Source organism: Silene latifolia, chromosome 7 (genome assembly GCF_048544455.1).
Source record: "Silene latifolia isolate original U9 population chromosome 7, ASM4854445v1, whole genome shotgun sequence".
In the NCBI taxonomy this organism is placed as follows: Eukaryota; Viridiplantae; Streptophyta; class Magnoliopsida; order Caryophyllales; family Caryophyllaceae; genus Silene; species Silene latifolia.
Window position 1 is genome coordinate 44,302,159 of NC_133532.1, and position 15,955 is coordinate 44,318,113.

A 15,955-nucleotide genomic window follows, 5' to 3' on the forward strand; every position below is an offset into this window, starting at 1 on the left:
GTAAAATTACTTTTTACTCTTCATTAAGAGAGCCTAAATGGAGAACAAACTAGGTGATCTCCATCTTTTATTATCGTACATGGTCTAAGCATATACGTACTACTATTAATCAATGCACAACCATGAGAGCTATATAAATATAAAATTATTATCAGTTACATATAAAAATTATACACCATGAACAAGCAAGAAGATAATCAATCTCTCCATTATCTTTGAGGTTTCCTCCTCCATTCAGAGCACCCACGGTTAGTTTCAGACCCATCAGAAGATAATTTTAATAAATGCAAAAACTGAACACCATCTTCATCATCGTTTCTTGTCGTTGAATATACTCCATTTTTTCTGTTGAGAGGTGGGATTGATAGAATTTCATCAGTTGTTTCTGCGCTTGTCAGAGAATCTACAGTATCATCTTGTTGACACTCTTGTCTATAATCCAAGGTTATGCTTTGTAACTCATGGGTATCGATTATTTGTTGAGGCATACTCTGGACAAAAATCAAATAATCAATAATCAATTAGCTTCATAGATGCATTAGCTTGAATCCTTTTTTGATAAAGCATGCATGTAGAGGAAAATTTAAAATGACAATTGCATTATCATAAAATATTCAACTTTTTTTTGGCTTCAGTGTGTCATGAATATAACAAAACGCGTTACTAAAAATTCTTATTAGATAGAGACGTGATAATGGTTGACACAATTAGCAGAGGCATGACTTTCACTATTGGTCATCTGAAAATACCTCCTTCATTCCATAATAATCTTTCTAGTTTGACTTACACAGCCCCTAAGACACCAATTTAACTCGATTTTCTTATATTGTATTTATTCATTTTCATTCAAAAATATATTTAGGAATTACCTTTTTACAATGAATGTAAATATTTTATTATAATGTTTTAGTTTTTATAATTTTAAGTTTTTAGATGGTCAAAGTTACTAACATTTGATCTCAAAAGTCAATTAAGAAGATAATAACGAAATGGAGGGAGTCAAATCTTTGAATTAGGGTAAGTTTTTAGAGTATACTAAGTTGTATGCCCTTATTTTATTTCGTGACATCCAATCTCAAACAGCGTAACTATATTACATATCTGGTTAACATATCTATTGTACTCTTACAAGTGAAGAAGCGGTTTCCTGATAGTTATGTAAGAGGAAAGGAAACAACTAAGTACTTACCTCTAAAACCCATCTTAAATAGGTGACATTATTTACATGTCGGTTCATATCTATGTCATCTCTTCTGGGCTGTTATATACATTAGCAAAATGAGTGTCGCGTCAATAATAATGAAACTTACTAAACTAAGAAAAACAAAATTGAAAACAAACGTACTATAGCATATGAATGTTAAAAAAGCTTTACCATTAGCCCCGATTTGGAATGGTGACCAAGACCTTCCAACTTCGAGATCTTTCTCATGATTTTGTTGTTTTCTTCGGGAAATGCTAATCTACGCAAATTCTCACATAAAACAGATGATAGTTCTTTATCATTAAATCAAAACAATAGCAATCTAAATTGTAATGTTTTTTGATTTTGGAATGGTTTACATGGGAGATAGTGGAGAGAATATTTTGTGATAATGTTGATGTTTGATTTTAACTGATTTAGAATGCCTAAGATTACACAGTATTTATAGGTTAACATACAACTTTTTACTTTCTAAGATGTATGCATGAGTATTCTAGATTTATAGTACACTAGTATAGACCCCGTACAATGTATACACGATGTTTACAAAGTTACTTTTTAGTAAATTATTTATAGATTGTAAATTGACAATTCATTAATTTTCTAACATTTCTCATCATTGTACTTTGATTTGAGGAAAAAAATAAAACAACAAAATTAATCAAGAGATTTAAGTAATTACATAAAATGTGTATTTTAATGAAAATATTTTTTACACAAAAATAATGATATTGTTTTATAAATTTTTTTAAATAGCATGTCTTTTAGGTACGACTTATTTTACAAAGAACGAAATTTTGATCACAAAACTTAAAGGAAAATCTTAAATAACGGTATATAAAAATTGAAAAGTAGGTAGGATATTATATCAAAAATAGAGGATGTGCTTTAAGCGAGAAAATTTGGAGCTTTTCTTATTCTTTTAGTATATAGGGGATTGATCGTTCTAGAACTTACCTTAAATAAGTTCATGAACTTGAATTTACTACTTAACTTTAGAAAAGTCTGAATATCTCAAAAAAAAGTAAACCGAAAATCTTTCTTCGATCTTGACAACCCAAGTTTCCATATAAGCCAGAGTTTTTAAAAGCTAGAAATATACGAGGGGAGAATGGAAGGTGTTTTGTTGGGTTATTTCCTACCTAAAAAGTGAATGCTGTGAATTATTTGAATGATGTCTAAGACTCCGAGTTTAGATCATATATCCCACTTTTGTGTCTCATCTTGTGTCTACTGTTCACTACCTTAATATTTTGACACATCACACCTTCAATAATAAAAATGGTAATTATTATATATACCAAAGTGATTATATGTCATTAGAAAAAGCAATGTAATATAAGATGAGACACAAAATGGGATAGAGAATTTCCACTGATAAGACTCCTCCTATACAGGAAAATGTAGTGCATCCAAATGAATAATAAGAAGTACTGTTTTTGTAGCACAAGTTCTCATTTGTGACGGCACTATTCCGTCACAAGCTTGTGACCTCTCACAAAGAGCAAGTGGGAGGGGGTTGTGAGAGGTCACAGCCTTGTGTCCGTCACAAGCAAGACCGTCTATTTTTGTAGTGCGTTTTTTTTGTTATAGTGTTTGTTTTTCAAAGTGATAGTCGGTTGATGCAATTATCGGCACAATTTTTGTTACGAGTTATCAACAAACATCTTTATGTTTTTCTAACACAAGGCTATGTACATCTGAGTGGCCGAGATTATTGGGTTGTAACTTGTACCAACTAAACTTTGTCGAGAAAAGCACTAAAAAATGTTTCATATCGATCAAATTAATTATTCTATATAAATAATATAATCATAAAAAAAAAGCTAAAACAATGCAACTTGATATTCAGTTAATCTCCCTTATGACAAAGGTATCCGTTTTATCGTTAAAACGGGTTAAGTATAAGACTATTTATATAGACGAGACACTTTTATTATTTCCTAGATATTATTTTTGTCTCATCTATGCAAATTAGTAATACTTGACTCGTTTTAACTATAAAATGGATACCTCCGTTTTAAACAAGAATTTGTACATGATCTTGAGAGTATTGTGTAGTAAATCAAGATGGTTCACTCACTCTTATATCCACTTCTAATGTTCAAAAATAGAAGTCAAAAAATGAAATTTTTATGTGATTTTTATTATAGTCTTATTAGAAATAACCTCTATCATTTATGACTCATGGCGTATACATCCAACCCCCTTTCACACACCACTAGCAAAAGCCTTTGAGGTGGTCGTTGTTGTTGTTGTAATCTGTATTCAGTCTCTTACTTCTGATAAGTAGTATTTTGGTATCAGTTTAACCCCTATTTATATCTTTATTTGACTTTGATTTGGTGTGCCTAAATTGTCAAATAGCTCATTTATTAGTTTAATTATTTATTTATAATTTAATTATAATTATAATTATTATGAATAATTTTATATTAGATACTGCTTTTGTTACTTTAATTTTTGAAGGCATCGGTTCAAGAAATCTGGATTTAATAAGATGCAATAACAAATTGTGTGCATGAAACTTACTTCATGGTGAAGTACAAAGATAAGGGCTAATTTTTCTGGAACAAAATGGATTGTGTGTCACGCTTTGGACTGGGCTATTTTGTCGTTCCTACAAATTTAGCTTGCATTTGGGCCAACTTATCAAAGAAAAAGAGGACCTCAATCTCTTAGACATCAACTTGATCACTAATGGGCCAATTTGTCATATATAATGCATGGGCCATAAGGCTAATTGGATGAGAATTTTAGTCTAGCTTTTAGTTAGTTTGAAATCTCAATCGTTATTCGGCGTCGACACAGTACTTCGAACCATCGACAGATTTAATGAATTTCCAAATTACCTCTCCGGCCCTCTGACCCCAAATATTTCAATTAAATTATAGACAAATAATTTAAACGACAATCGAAATTAATGAGTTCGAATAACTAACAACTTAATCGAATCAACGAGTTACTAATCGAAACTATGTTAAACTTATCGAATTAGGATAAATAAATAAAAAACCGACAATCAGCTAACAACTTCCGATTAGGTTCTGGCTCCAATCAAATAGCAAAAACAAACAATCAAATAATTAATACCAACTAATACAGGAAACTATGTTTTTCTTAAATCAAGCACAAATGGTGGATATCGCCAAACAAGGAAACTACGTCTTGATTGAAGCAGGTGAATGCCCCAAACTTAGGCCTCACGTCTGACCCTAGACATGGATGTGGAACCACTACGTCTCGGCCTAGGCTAGGACGAGGGTGATCCACGTCTAAACCTAGGTGGGGGCATGGTGGCTCCACGTCCGTGCCTAGGATTGGACATGGTGTCTCCAAGCCTGGCCCTAGGTGGGGACATGGTGATTCCATGTCCCGGAAAATGAAGCGAGTTTCGAAGTGCACGTGGGTTCGATTTGGTTGCTAATCATGGCAAGAATGTTTTTGAAAATTTAGTGGCTTGCTTGGTGATATTTTGTTCTTACGATTTTCGTTAATGTTCGTTTGGCACAGTTACAGGATGATTTCAAATAAGGCTTGCTTGTTTAGGTTGAATTTTCTTTGTCGCCATTTAAATTCCAATTTAGTTAATTATTTTGGGCAATTTTTTGAAGTTTAATTGGAAAACGATTTTAGTAGTTGAATTTGTTATTCCAATTTTTTAGTTTGTTCGGGATGGAAATCGATTTTCGTAAAGTTTTATGTTAATTTGATACTCCGTAGAAAAAAGAGGTTAGAGAGAGGTTGGTGATAATTATGCGAGGGGCACACTTGGTCATTTAGTTAATTTTGCTAACGATTCGAAGTAATGTACCAACGATATTTGACAGCACCCATAAATTGATAGAAGGGGAGTGTGTCTTTGTTTTTAACGAGGTCAGTACGAGAGCACAAGCTGCCTTATTTTTTTTTACGGAGAATACGCAACAATAGACACTATACAGTAGTGAGTAACAGTAGTTTTAGAAGACAAACCCCATTTTTCGCTCCTTTTTATTTTTTCGTCTTTTATTAGTTTAGGGTTAGATTTTAATTATTTATTTAAATCTCAAGATCTAATCTTTATGTATTAAACTTTTTTCACAACTTGAATCCAATCATTTCCTTTAAGTATGGTATAATTTTCTCACTCTTGTTTTTATTTTCGTTTTTATTTCATGTTCTAATATTTAAATAGTTTTAATGCTTTGTTTGTTTAAAGTTTAGGTCTTTATTACTTTAATCATGTTTAGTATTTTGTTGAATGTAATAGATAACTTAGTTAGTGTTAATTTGACCAACTGTGAGTAGTCAATTTGTTATGGGTTGGGGTTATTACATAAAGGTTGAGACTTTGTTATATGAATTGGTTTATTCACTTGTGTTTTGGGTCGATTTTTTGCTAAATTATTAAAATGGTCTCTTAATAATAGCTTAAAAGAGTGTTATTTAACTAGACCTTAATTTGCATTTTGTTACCTAACTTAGTGAGTCAATCTTTATTCTTTATCAAGGTTTTTGTCTTTGAATTGGGATTTGGTCTTAATTCTTTAATTGCAAACCTTTTGTGCTCTTTGATTGGTAGGTCACCTTATTGACGATTAAGTCGTTTTAGTCTTCTTTGTCTTATAGCCAACATAGAAATGTGCGGCTTTGACTCGTTTCACATAGGTTGGATTAGTATCTAATAACGCCAAAAGCATATTAGTGACTAATTGGGACTTGTACTAATTGCTTGCAAGAGCATTAGTCGTTTTGGTCATCCCATATTTACGTGATTCACTTGTCTTAATTTTACTTCAATTTTACCTTGACCTTTGACCCGAGACTTTATTGCATGCCCTCCGTAAATCCCATAGCTCCTCTAGTTTATTAATATTTGTTCCCTATTTCTCTACTTAGTTTGTTTTGTTTGCTTTCTTTTTACCTGTTATTTCCTATTACTTTAATTTCACTTTTAAACAAATAAAAAACCTTTTTGTGTTACCCCGTATTTATGACGGTATAATTAAATTAAAATGTGTTTTAAATGATATTTAATAAATTAATTAAATGAATAGTTAAGTTGTAAGACGAAAATAAATAAATTAATTAAATAATGCTTGAGATGGGAATTGTTGGACCGTGTATGTTACACGTGTAGGACGGGTATGCTGAGTATATTGATGGAATTATAATTGTATCCTACTACTACTACTAATATTATGTAATTAAAAGAAAAGGAAAAATAATAAAGAGAATTGATTTAAGGAAACTCCTTCTCTCTTTCTTTTATACACCTATATAAATAAGCTATTCTAGCTACCATAATCATATATATCATAAAAATAAAAATTATTAATCTAAGGCAAGGGAAAGAAATCTTAAGGGAGAAAAGTACAGGAATTTATAAAGAAATTATCGTCTCAATAAGATGGTCGTATTTTATATTTATATCATCTTATTCAACTAAATTATCGTTTATACATCGTATTGACCACCGTGAACCGTGTCGTTGACCTTAAAAGTTTCCCTTGACCGTAGTGATTCTAGTGGGACCAACCGTGACCTTCGTCGACCACCGTGGGTTGCGGAATTGGTGTCTAAAGGGGCAGTTGTCGCGGGATTCAAGACGGAATTTGTAGCTTGCGTGTTTGTCGTATGAGCATGGGACCTGGGTAGTTGGATAGGTCGGCTATGGACGGTCCTACTGGTGGTGTTGGGGTGGTTACAGGTGGTGGTTGGTACGGTGGGATGTCGGGTTGTGGTGTTTGTATGGTGCTCGTGTCATATTCGGGTTGTGTGTCGTTTTGGTGGGTTGTGGGTGGACGAGAGTGGTCGTGGCAGGTGGTGGCCATGGGCTATCACGGTGGTGGTAGAGTGGTGAGTGTGTATGCTTGTGTTGGTTTGTGTCGGGTTGCGAGGTAGAGTTTAGGGCGAGGTTGTGGGGCCTAGTTAGGACGATTCAGGAGGTGGTTGGTGGTTGTCGGGATGCGTCATGGTGCGGGCTTGAGATGGCAGACGGTGGTGGTGTCATTGGTGGTTGGCGGTGTCAGGAAAAGGAGGTTGAAGGAAGGGTGTTGTACATGGTTTTCAACCGTGTATGAAGTATAAATGTGGGTGTTTGGGTTTCACGTGTTTTTCGGTTTGAGTGATTTGGGTTTGACTTGTTTATTTTAAGACGGGTTTTTACGTAATAATTCATACGGGAAATAATTAATATAATAAAATTATAATTGAATAAATTAATATAATGAAATTGAATAAGTAATAATGAAATTATAATATTTCGTTTAAGTGACGGTTTTGAAGTGGAGTACTTCTAATTATTTTTATTGGACTGCTTTACTGGATTATCGCCGCTGAGGTAGGTTATCTACTTAACTCGAATGTGTATTGGTGTAATTTATTTGATGAACGTTAATTGGAATTGTATGTTGGTTGAATATTGCTATTGTTTTACCGTCGACTTATTATTATTCATATTGCATATTGTGTTGTTGTTGTATTGAAGGCCAGGTCTAAGGGTGGCGGGTAAAATTGAAGGCCAGGTCTAAGGGTGGCGGGTAAAATTGAAGAACCGGTCCACGGGTGGCGGTATATAAAATGGTGTCTCGGGAATTGATATTATTTATAAGAGTGTATCGGGTTATTGATAAATGATCTCTCGGGTTATTGATATGGGTGTCTCGGGTTATATATATTAATGGTGGATGTGTGGATGTTGGAGTTGTGAACGGGATTGAGCATTGCATATTTGTTTTGCATTATTGTTGTATTATACTTGTTGTTTAGAAATACTCAACCGTTGGGTTGACCGTGTATTCGTTAAACACCTGTGATGAACCAATAATTGGGGAGCAGATTGATTTCAGGTAATTGAGCTGGCTTAGAAGGGGGGCTGAAGGGCGAGAGGGTATGGCATTTACTTAGCTGTCTAGATCACTTAGTTTGGTCGAACTATATTTATTATTTATTCTATTCAGTTTCCGCTGCAGTTGTATTTAATTATTTAATTACAGTTATTTATGTCGGATTTTGTAATAAGGCCATTTAAATGTTATATTTAATTAAAGTACTGTGGTTTCGTTTATCTTTGTAATCACTACCTCAGGAAACTGAGATGGCAACACTTTCATTTATCTAGGAATGCCTAGTAAATGCTCTTAAATAAATGGGGGTGTTACACTTTTATTCGACAAAAATAGAACTAAAATGAGACTTATAGCCAAACCTCACCGTCCTTGTGATTCGGTCTCGACTACTCTACAACATAGTTGAGTTACAAATATAGTTTGATAGGCTTACACGACAAAAGTCTTGCCAACTTCGTATAATATAAGGGTGTAATACTTATGTACAACAAAAAGAAAAAAAATACAAAAAGATGATGAAAGGACTAACCGAAGTTCTTTTGGACAATGTATTACTAATTCATCGGTGATCTGAGGACCGACTCGCTCAAGTTTCCTGGTGTCCATGTTTATCATCCCTAGTTTGCTGCAATGAGATATGACATGTATCAATTTAAGTACTAAAGTTCAACAATGGTGTAAATTTTGAAGCTAAAGAATCATTGCAAAAAATACGAAAGCTGCATTTCTTTTGCACCTCTAATATTATTTTATTTTTTATAAAAAGAAAAGTAGAAATGTAATCAAACATACATGATATCTAGTTAAAGCAAATATTCCATTATATTCACTAGAATTCAATTTCTTAAAGTGAAGATGCAGCTCTGGAGTCAAGAGTCAGGAGTCCTCGATAGACTATCGAGTGAGATAATGAAGTACTTCTACTATATTCCTGTTTGTACAACCATTCTACTGATAGGACTACCAAGACAAGTCCAATGGTTCTCTATATATCAGAATACGGGCAGTGGAGTTTAAAGTGAAGTAAGTTCGGCATTTAAATCATAACCAACAAGGGAAAAGGTCTGTGAACTTGACATGTTTAAGCAATAAGGATGCATTTATGTTTGGGTCGGAGGAATGAAGGATGGAAGGCGAATTTGATACAAGTAAAGAAGCAATAATAGATCCAAAATATTTTTTTTTATGAAATCCCGGTGAAATTTTTGATTTCTAATGGTCGCGAGGCCCCAAGTGGTTGATGATGGATTTACCAACATATGGAAGGCGCCATTATAATCCTAGATCACCTATCTTTTTCATGATTTTTCTACGATGGGCTTGAAATGAATGACATTAAATGAAATCGCAGAACTCGAGCATTAAAATATTTTACCCATTAATTTTAAAAGAATGTTTTAGCAAAATTACTGACTATATAGAGGCTTCCAGAAATTCTTAATAAAGTAGTGGCCTTTCTGAACGACAAATAATTTAGATGTGGATGCTGGGAACTGAAGGTTACCTTGTAGCTTTTCCAATTATTTCACCATTAGCATAGTCTTTGAGAATGAAATAACGTCTTGTCTTTATTTTACCTTCTGCTTTGACCCATGTTTCTATCTCAATCACATCAGACCTGCTTCAAATACCAGTTGTTTTGTAGACACGAAAAACAAACAAAAAATAGATACTTTTAAAGAGAAACAAAACAAACCAATTAGGATATCTATAAATCTCAATATGCATTCGTGTAACCACCCAAATGAGGTGAAGTTTTCTCATGGCCGGAGTTGTTCCAAAGCCTTCGTTGGAGAATCCAATGGCTTGAGCATGGTTGCAACTAAGTTCCTGCAGTAGAAAGATCACTCACTTGTGTTATTAGCTACCTATTTAATGTTTTCTTAGGTGAAAATGTGTGTATATATATTATAAAATAAAGTTAAAATATTTACAAGTATTTCTCAACCATTAATTGACTATACATTGCCTCTTTCACCAAATAGATCATCGCCATCTAACTTCTTTGAAGGTAATACTGTCGAAAGTTAGGACTTTAATGGTCTATAAGACATTATTTAGTTGGAGGTATTTGGAGAGAAAAGGAAATGGCAAATTATATTTGTTTGACAAGCTAAGGTTGGAGCCCTTGGAGGGAAATGAAGGGACAATTTTCATATTTATAAGCCTAATTCACCAAAGACGATCAATTTGGAAAAAAAAAATTGATACGTTATGAACACGTAACACAACCCTAAGAAAATGAGATGTGCAACTTTAGGCCATTATTTTGTGTTTACTTAATCCCAAAAGTACAAGACCTTGTTACTAAGTGGTGGGTTGAATCATTTATACACATATCACAAGCTTCTTATTTTCCCGATGTGGGACAATTTCATCTCATAACTTCATGGGGTGTTAGAACTGCCCTAGAGTCTTCTCTTGTGGACCTGCCACAAGAGGGAGGTGCACATTTAATGATCCGAGGGAGATGTTAAGTGATCATAGCACGCATATTGTCGTGTGATTGTAGCACGCATATGACATACCGTGTGATTGTAGCACGTATGACATACCATGTGATTGTATCACGTATGAGGTGTCGTGTGATTGTAGAACACGCGCGATGTTGTGTGGGTGGAGCACGCATATGGATTGATATTGAGACTAACACGCTTATCGCATGATGTGATTGTGGTTGTGTTAGTGGTTGCATGTGGTTGCTACTGCATTGTGTTATGTATTGATTATTTCTACTCAACCATGGGTTGACGTGTGTCTTTTTTTTTGTGTTAAATCTTTTCCAACTACCTGCGATTATCCATTTAATATTTTCGGCAAATGGTGATTAGTGAGTCTAGCAGGTGATTATATGGATGATTGATGCTATGGTTGCTGGCTGGGAGATTGGGACGTGGCTTAGTAGTTGAGTGAGGGTCATTTATTGGCCCTGATTACAAATTAGTTAGTTTGGGATAATCTTTCACTGTATAGTTTCATCTGTTGTATTCTCTATTTATAAGACGGTTGTATAAATCTTAATTAAGTATTAAATAGTTCTTTAATCTTTGTTAAGATATATACTGTTTCGGTAAGCCAAGATGGTAACAACCCTATTTACCTGGAAAAGGTCTAGCTAAAGGCTCCTGAATAAATGGGAGTGTTACAAAGTTAAACATAGTTAAGTTAAATTCAGCTCATATAAGTCTGGTTCAGAAAAGTTGAAGTCCTATAAATTCAGCTCAGATCCTACAAGTTCAACTCCGAAAAGTTTAGATCCTATAAGCTCAATTCAGTTTAGATTCTATAGGTTTAAAAAAGTTCATCTCCTATAAGTTCAGTTTTGGTGTTAAGTTCAATTCAGCAAAGTTCAAATCTTTTAAGTTTAGTTTAGAAAAGTTAAGTAAAATTAAGTCCAAAAAAATATGGCCTAATTTATCCACGATAAATAGCAATTGAGAAGAAATAACCCGACTTGAATACAGACCTAACCACATGATATATAATAATAAAAAGAAAGCAAGTGAATAACCTGGAAGAGATTAGCAATGGTTGCAATGGTAGCAGTTTTATTAATCCCAACCTCATAACACCTTATTATAAAACACTCTTTATATGACAATCTATCTTCACTCATGCTGCCTAACCTCAACCTATCTACCAAGCTGTACTTGTTTGAATCTCTTATTTTAAATGACATTGATAAATCCTGTCGTTTCGAGCATAAAATCGAAACGTTTCGAGGGTATTTGAATTTTATGTCACGTTTCGGAGTTACCCAGAAATTGCATTGCGTTGAAGAGTGAATCTTTATATTACATGATTCTATAAACATCATATTTTTATTTTGAGCTTTTTTTTCTTTTTTTGGCTATGGGGGAATTTGGGAAATGTGAATGTTTTTTTTTTACTATTTTTAGAATTATTTTTGTGGATTTTATAAAAGTTTGGTTCGATGAGATCGATGTGGTCAGATGTGAAATGAATCAATAATGGGAAAAAAAAGTCAAAATTTGGGATTCATTAAGATAATTGAAGAAAATGTGATTAAAACCATGATTATCTATGCAGTTTGCAGATTGTTGGTATATTATTAAGACTCCAAAAGTCCATTTTTCTCTCCATTGAATTAATTACAATTGGTGACTTAGACATGTTATTTTCTTCTTCAGCTTATTTAAGTTTAGTTGGCACCAAGACTGAGTAGAGTGGATGCAACCTCCTAAAATAGGAAAAGTAAATAGATGACTGAGACGGAGACGACATTACCGGTGTTTCTTCGATCAATGGAAGGAACGAATCTTCTACCGTACTCTTCTCGGAGGTCTTTGAAAATAAACCATACTTTCCCCCATTTCGCTTTGTATATTCTTGACATTATTGAATTCTTTATGATGAATTCTCAGGAACTGTTGGTTGAGCAATTGGGACAATGTCAAAGCACTGCAAAGTTCATGGTGTCGCGAATATGTAAGCTACTTATGCTACTAATTTCGCCATTGTTTATGGGGTTTACTCTGGAATTTTTGTGCTTCATTTTCATCTTTCATCAATCTGTTGACTGCACTTTTTTCTAATTGTGAAATACTAGTTATCTTGGGTCATTCGGAAACAATCTCTTGGTATTGCTAATGTAATACCTCGTTCTCTTGAAATTTAAAACAATTATTAATAAAGACGAATAATAATATGTTATTCTTATTATCATATTATTATTATTATTATTATTATTATTATTATTATTATTATTATTATTATTATTATTATTATTATTATTATTATTATTATTATTATTATTATTATTATTATTATTATTATTATTATTATTATTATTATTATTATTATTATTATTATTATTATTATTATTATTATTATTATTATTATTATTATTATTATTATTATTATTATTATTATTATTATTATTATTATTATTCACTACGCTAAATAAGACATCCAATAACGGTCAAATAATGCAAATTACCGTTTTTAAATAGAAACACGGGACCGTTATTGCAACGACGGTTGTTAAATATATACAACGGTTGTACAAATAACAAGCGACCGTTATATAACATCAAGAACCGTTGTTAAATCTTAAGAACGGTATCAAATTCGTTGTCGTTATCTTATTTAATTAAATGTCAAAATTTAACAACGGCTTTGCGTGCAAAACCGTTGTTATATTCATCTGTTGACAACGGTATGTAACCGTTATCTATTTATATTGATGAAATTTTGTCAACGGTTCTGCTTAAATAAACCGTTGTAAACGTTTTGAACTCGACAACGGTTATCGTTCGTTATCTTATATTTTTGGCGGTTTCAATGGGAGGGAAAATATGTCAACGGTTATTTATCTAAATAAAACCGTTGTCAAAAAATTGTTTGCAACGGGTTGTTTTTAACCGTTATCGTTTTTATTTTTTTATTTAAAAAAAAATGATTTTAGCATGTTCTAGCAGCTGCTGAAATGCTATTTTTTCAGCAGCGTTTGTAGCAGATGCTTAAATACTATTTTTTCAGCTGCTGCTGAAAAATAGCATTCCAGCAGCTGTGCAATGCAAAAATTCAATCCTGTATTAAAATATTACACCCCGCAATCAATTAAACCCAGTTTAAAAACAGTACAAACAGGATGATCAACAGCCAAAACACAACTGCTATTGAGAAAACAAAAGAAACCAATACACAATGGATCTGTATATACACACTCGTACATAAAGCATGAGAAACTATTGAGACCTCACTAATGAAACAACATAACTGGCCCACGTATTTCTCATCTGGTTGATGTCCTCTGGCGAATATTCCGGGGCTTTGTAGAGTATTTGTGGAAACTAGAATTCAAAATATACATAATCAAAATAGATTTAATACATGGAAGTATACGGAATTGAACTCAATTTACGTCTGAAATAGTTTTTAAATCACACTAACCCGTATCGGAAAGGTAGAAAGTTTTCTGTGGATAACCTCCCACATGGACTGGCAAACGTAAAAACTGCATTGTTTGTCGTCTGGTGCTTTAGGAGACTATTATATAAATCACACACAAATCAGCTGAATTAGATAATCAACCTCTCGCATAAACATTAATTAAATGATACGAGTAATTATTAAGAATAGACTTATTAATGGCGTGATAAAATTGGGAACAACGTCGCTTTCATATTTCCCAAGTGGGCATAATCTTTTTTTTGCTTCAAAAACACTAAATCATAAATATACACACATGCCATTATTATTTGCATATATATGTCTCAAGTCATACAATAACAAATGACATTATTGAAGGTTGTAAACTTATTCAGTTATCATCCTTACACAACTGTCAGAGGGGTTGCCTTCGCGAGAATCAATCCAGTACTCTGTTTTTGTTTCCACTTGGATTGCCAGTAGCACCCAATGCTTCCTATTCATTTTGAGACATTGAACTGTTAGTTCATTTACACGCATTTAAGCATGTTAATTTCATTACAATAATCACGTACTATACATACATATTCTCATTGTAGGGGGCAAGCCATAGTTTTTTGGACGACATCAACCGACGAGCAATACTATTGATTTGTTCTTCGTATGAAATTCTATTAGCAGAGAACGCCTTAGGACTCAAGAATCCGTAGGCGTGAAATGGGACCTTCCACTCAGCGATCTGATTATTCAGGTACCTATTACGCCACATGGAACAAAGAATATTATTGTAATTGATAATTTAAACAAACATCATTATTCGTAAATGACTTACTTCATCCAAATCAAAATGTGAACAACATCTAAATTGTCAAGGTCGATTTAGAATTCCATCGATTGCTTGGTCCAAGACGGCTACATCATCTGCGCCCATAATTTCCTATTCAATGTTAATCATGACTACATCCCCTCTAGGTGACTTCTTTACAGCCAGGTTGTGCAAAGCCATCAGCGAAGCAATTTTCATTTTTTTCTTATAGTCACACGATTCATAATAAGAATCATAAGCAGGCTTGACTGCAACAACTTCCGTTGATGTAGTAGTAATTGCTTTAGCTGCTGCCATGGCTTTGCTTAACTTCTGCAAATATAAAGATTAAAGTATTTGTGTTAATATTCGTACCCTAATATATTTAAAGAACAAGTAATAATTAACGTCTGCATATAGGTACCTCGGGGATGACAACATTGTGCTGGAATATGTGTCCTCCGACAATAATGCGATCACAACTGTTGATCATGATAATCACATGTTTAAGTCTCATTTTAAAAGAATACAATTGGGAAGTATTTTTACTGTCAACTGGTCCACACATATCGGTAATGATTGGCTGACTAGAGTTTGACATTACTGTCGTGCGACGGTGGTGATCAGTTGATCCCCTAGGTCATACCTAAAGGATATTACTCTTAATTGATCGTATAACGTTACGAATTAATTAAATTACTTGAAAATTGACGGACGATTTTGGAAGTAAATTTACGTATCTCATTATAATCTGATTAAATAAGATACGGTCTAAGTAATCAAATTGTTTCATTACTCAGATGAAATTATTGTTTAAGGAAACAATTGAAATTGAATGAATTATTATAAATACAAGTTATTGTGATTTATAATTGGTAAAATATTTTGGTACAAGTAATTATGAATTACTAGGTCGATTTTTGTATATGACGTATTTTTATTAATACGTTGATTTTTAATATGTTAAAAATACATAATAAATTTATGTGACATGTGACATGTGACATATGACAAATTGACATTTTGACAAAGATAAAATGGAGTCCATTTTATCCTCTTGACCGAAATATTGGAGAGGATTAGGAAAATATTAAGTTAATTGTATTAGTGGTAAACATAATCATGTTTACCTAATACTAGACTTGCATGCCTACTTGTTCTTGTGAAGGCAACCATGACTCCATGAGCATGCATTGGCTCCCTTGTTCCTCCTCTCCC

General features: G+C 33.1%; 1 protein-coding gene and 1 long non-coding RNA gene across 2 annotated transcripts; one reads left to right on the forward strand and one right to left on the reverse strand.

Annotated features, from left to right (window-relative positions):
- LOC141591049 (oleoyl-acyl carrier protein thioesterase, chloroplastic-like) lies at positions 1 to 11,907 on the reverse strand. Its single transcript, XM_074411510.1, has 7 exons — positions 11,549 to 11,907; positions 9,734 to 9,867; positions 9,542 to 9,655; positions 8,567 to 8,662; positions 1,376 to 1,463; positions 1,190 to 1,258; positions 1 to 491 (listed from the first exon to the last, which is right to left on the reverse strand). The coding sequence occupies exons 1-7, from the start codon at positions 11,852 to 11,854 to the stop codon at positions 210 to 212; spliced, it is 1,089 nt and encodes a 362-aa protein (XP_074267611.1). The 5' UTR covers positions 11,855 to 11,907; the 3' UTR covers positions 1 to 209.
- A 326-nt stretch (positions 11,908 to 12,233) lies between these two features.
- Positions 12,234 to 14,794, forward strand: LOC141591050 (uncharacterized). The gene is made up of 3 exons (XR_012520615.1): positions 12,234 to 12,340; positions 12,423 to 12,486; positions 14,532 to 14,794. It is a non-coding gene; the product is annotated as an uncharacterized LOC141591050 (long non-coding RNA).
- The last annotated feature ends 1,161 nt before the right edge of the window (positions 14,795 to 15,955 follow it).

Coding starts and splice junctions, on each gene's coding strand:
- LOC141591049 (XM_074411510.1), bottom strand. CDS start 11,854: ATGATGTTTATAGAATCATGTAATATAAAGATTCACTCTTCAACGCAA. Junction 9,656..9,733: donor ATTTATAGATATCCTAATTG/GTTTGTTTTGTT, acceptor TATTTGAAGCAG/GTCTGATGTGATTGAGATAG. Junction 8,663..9,541: donor ATAATTGGAAAAGCTACAAG/GTAACCTTCAGT, acceptor ATCTCATTGCAG/CAAACTAGGGATGATAAACA.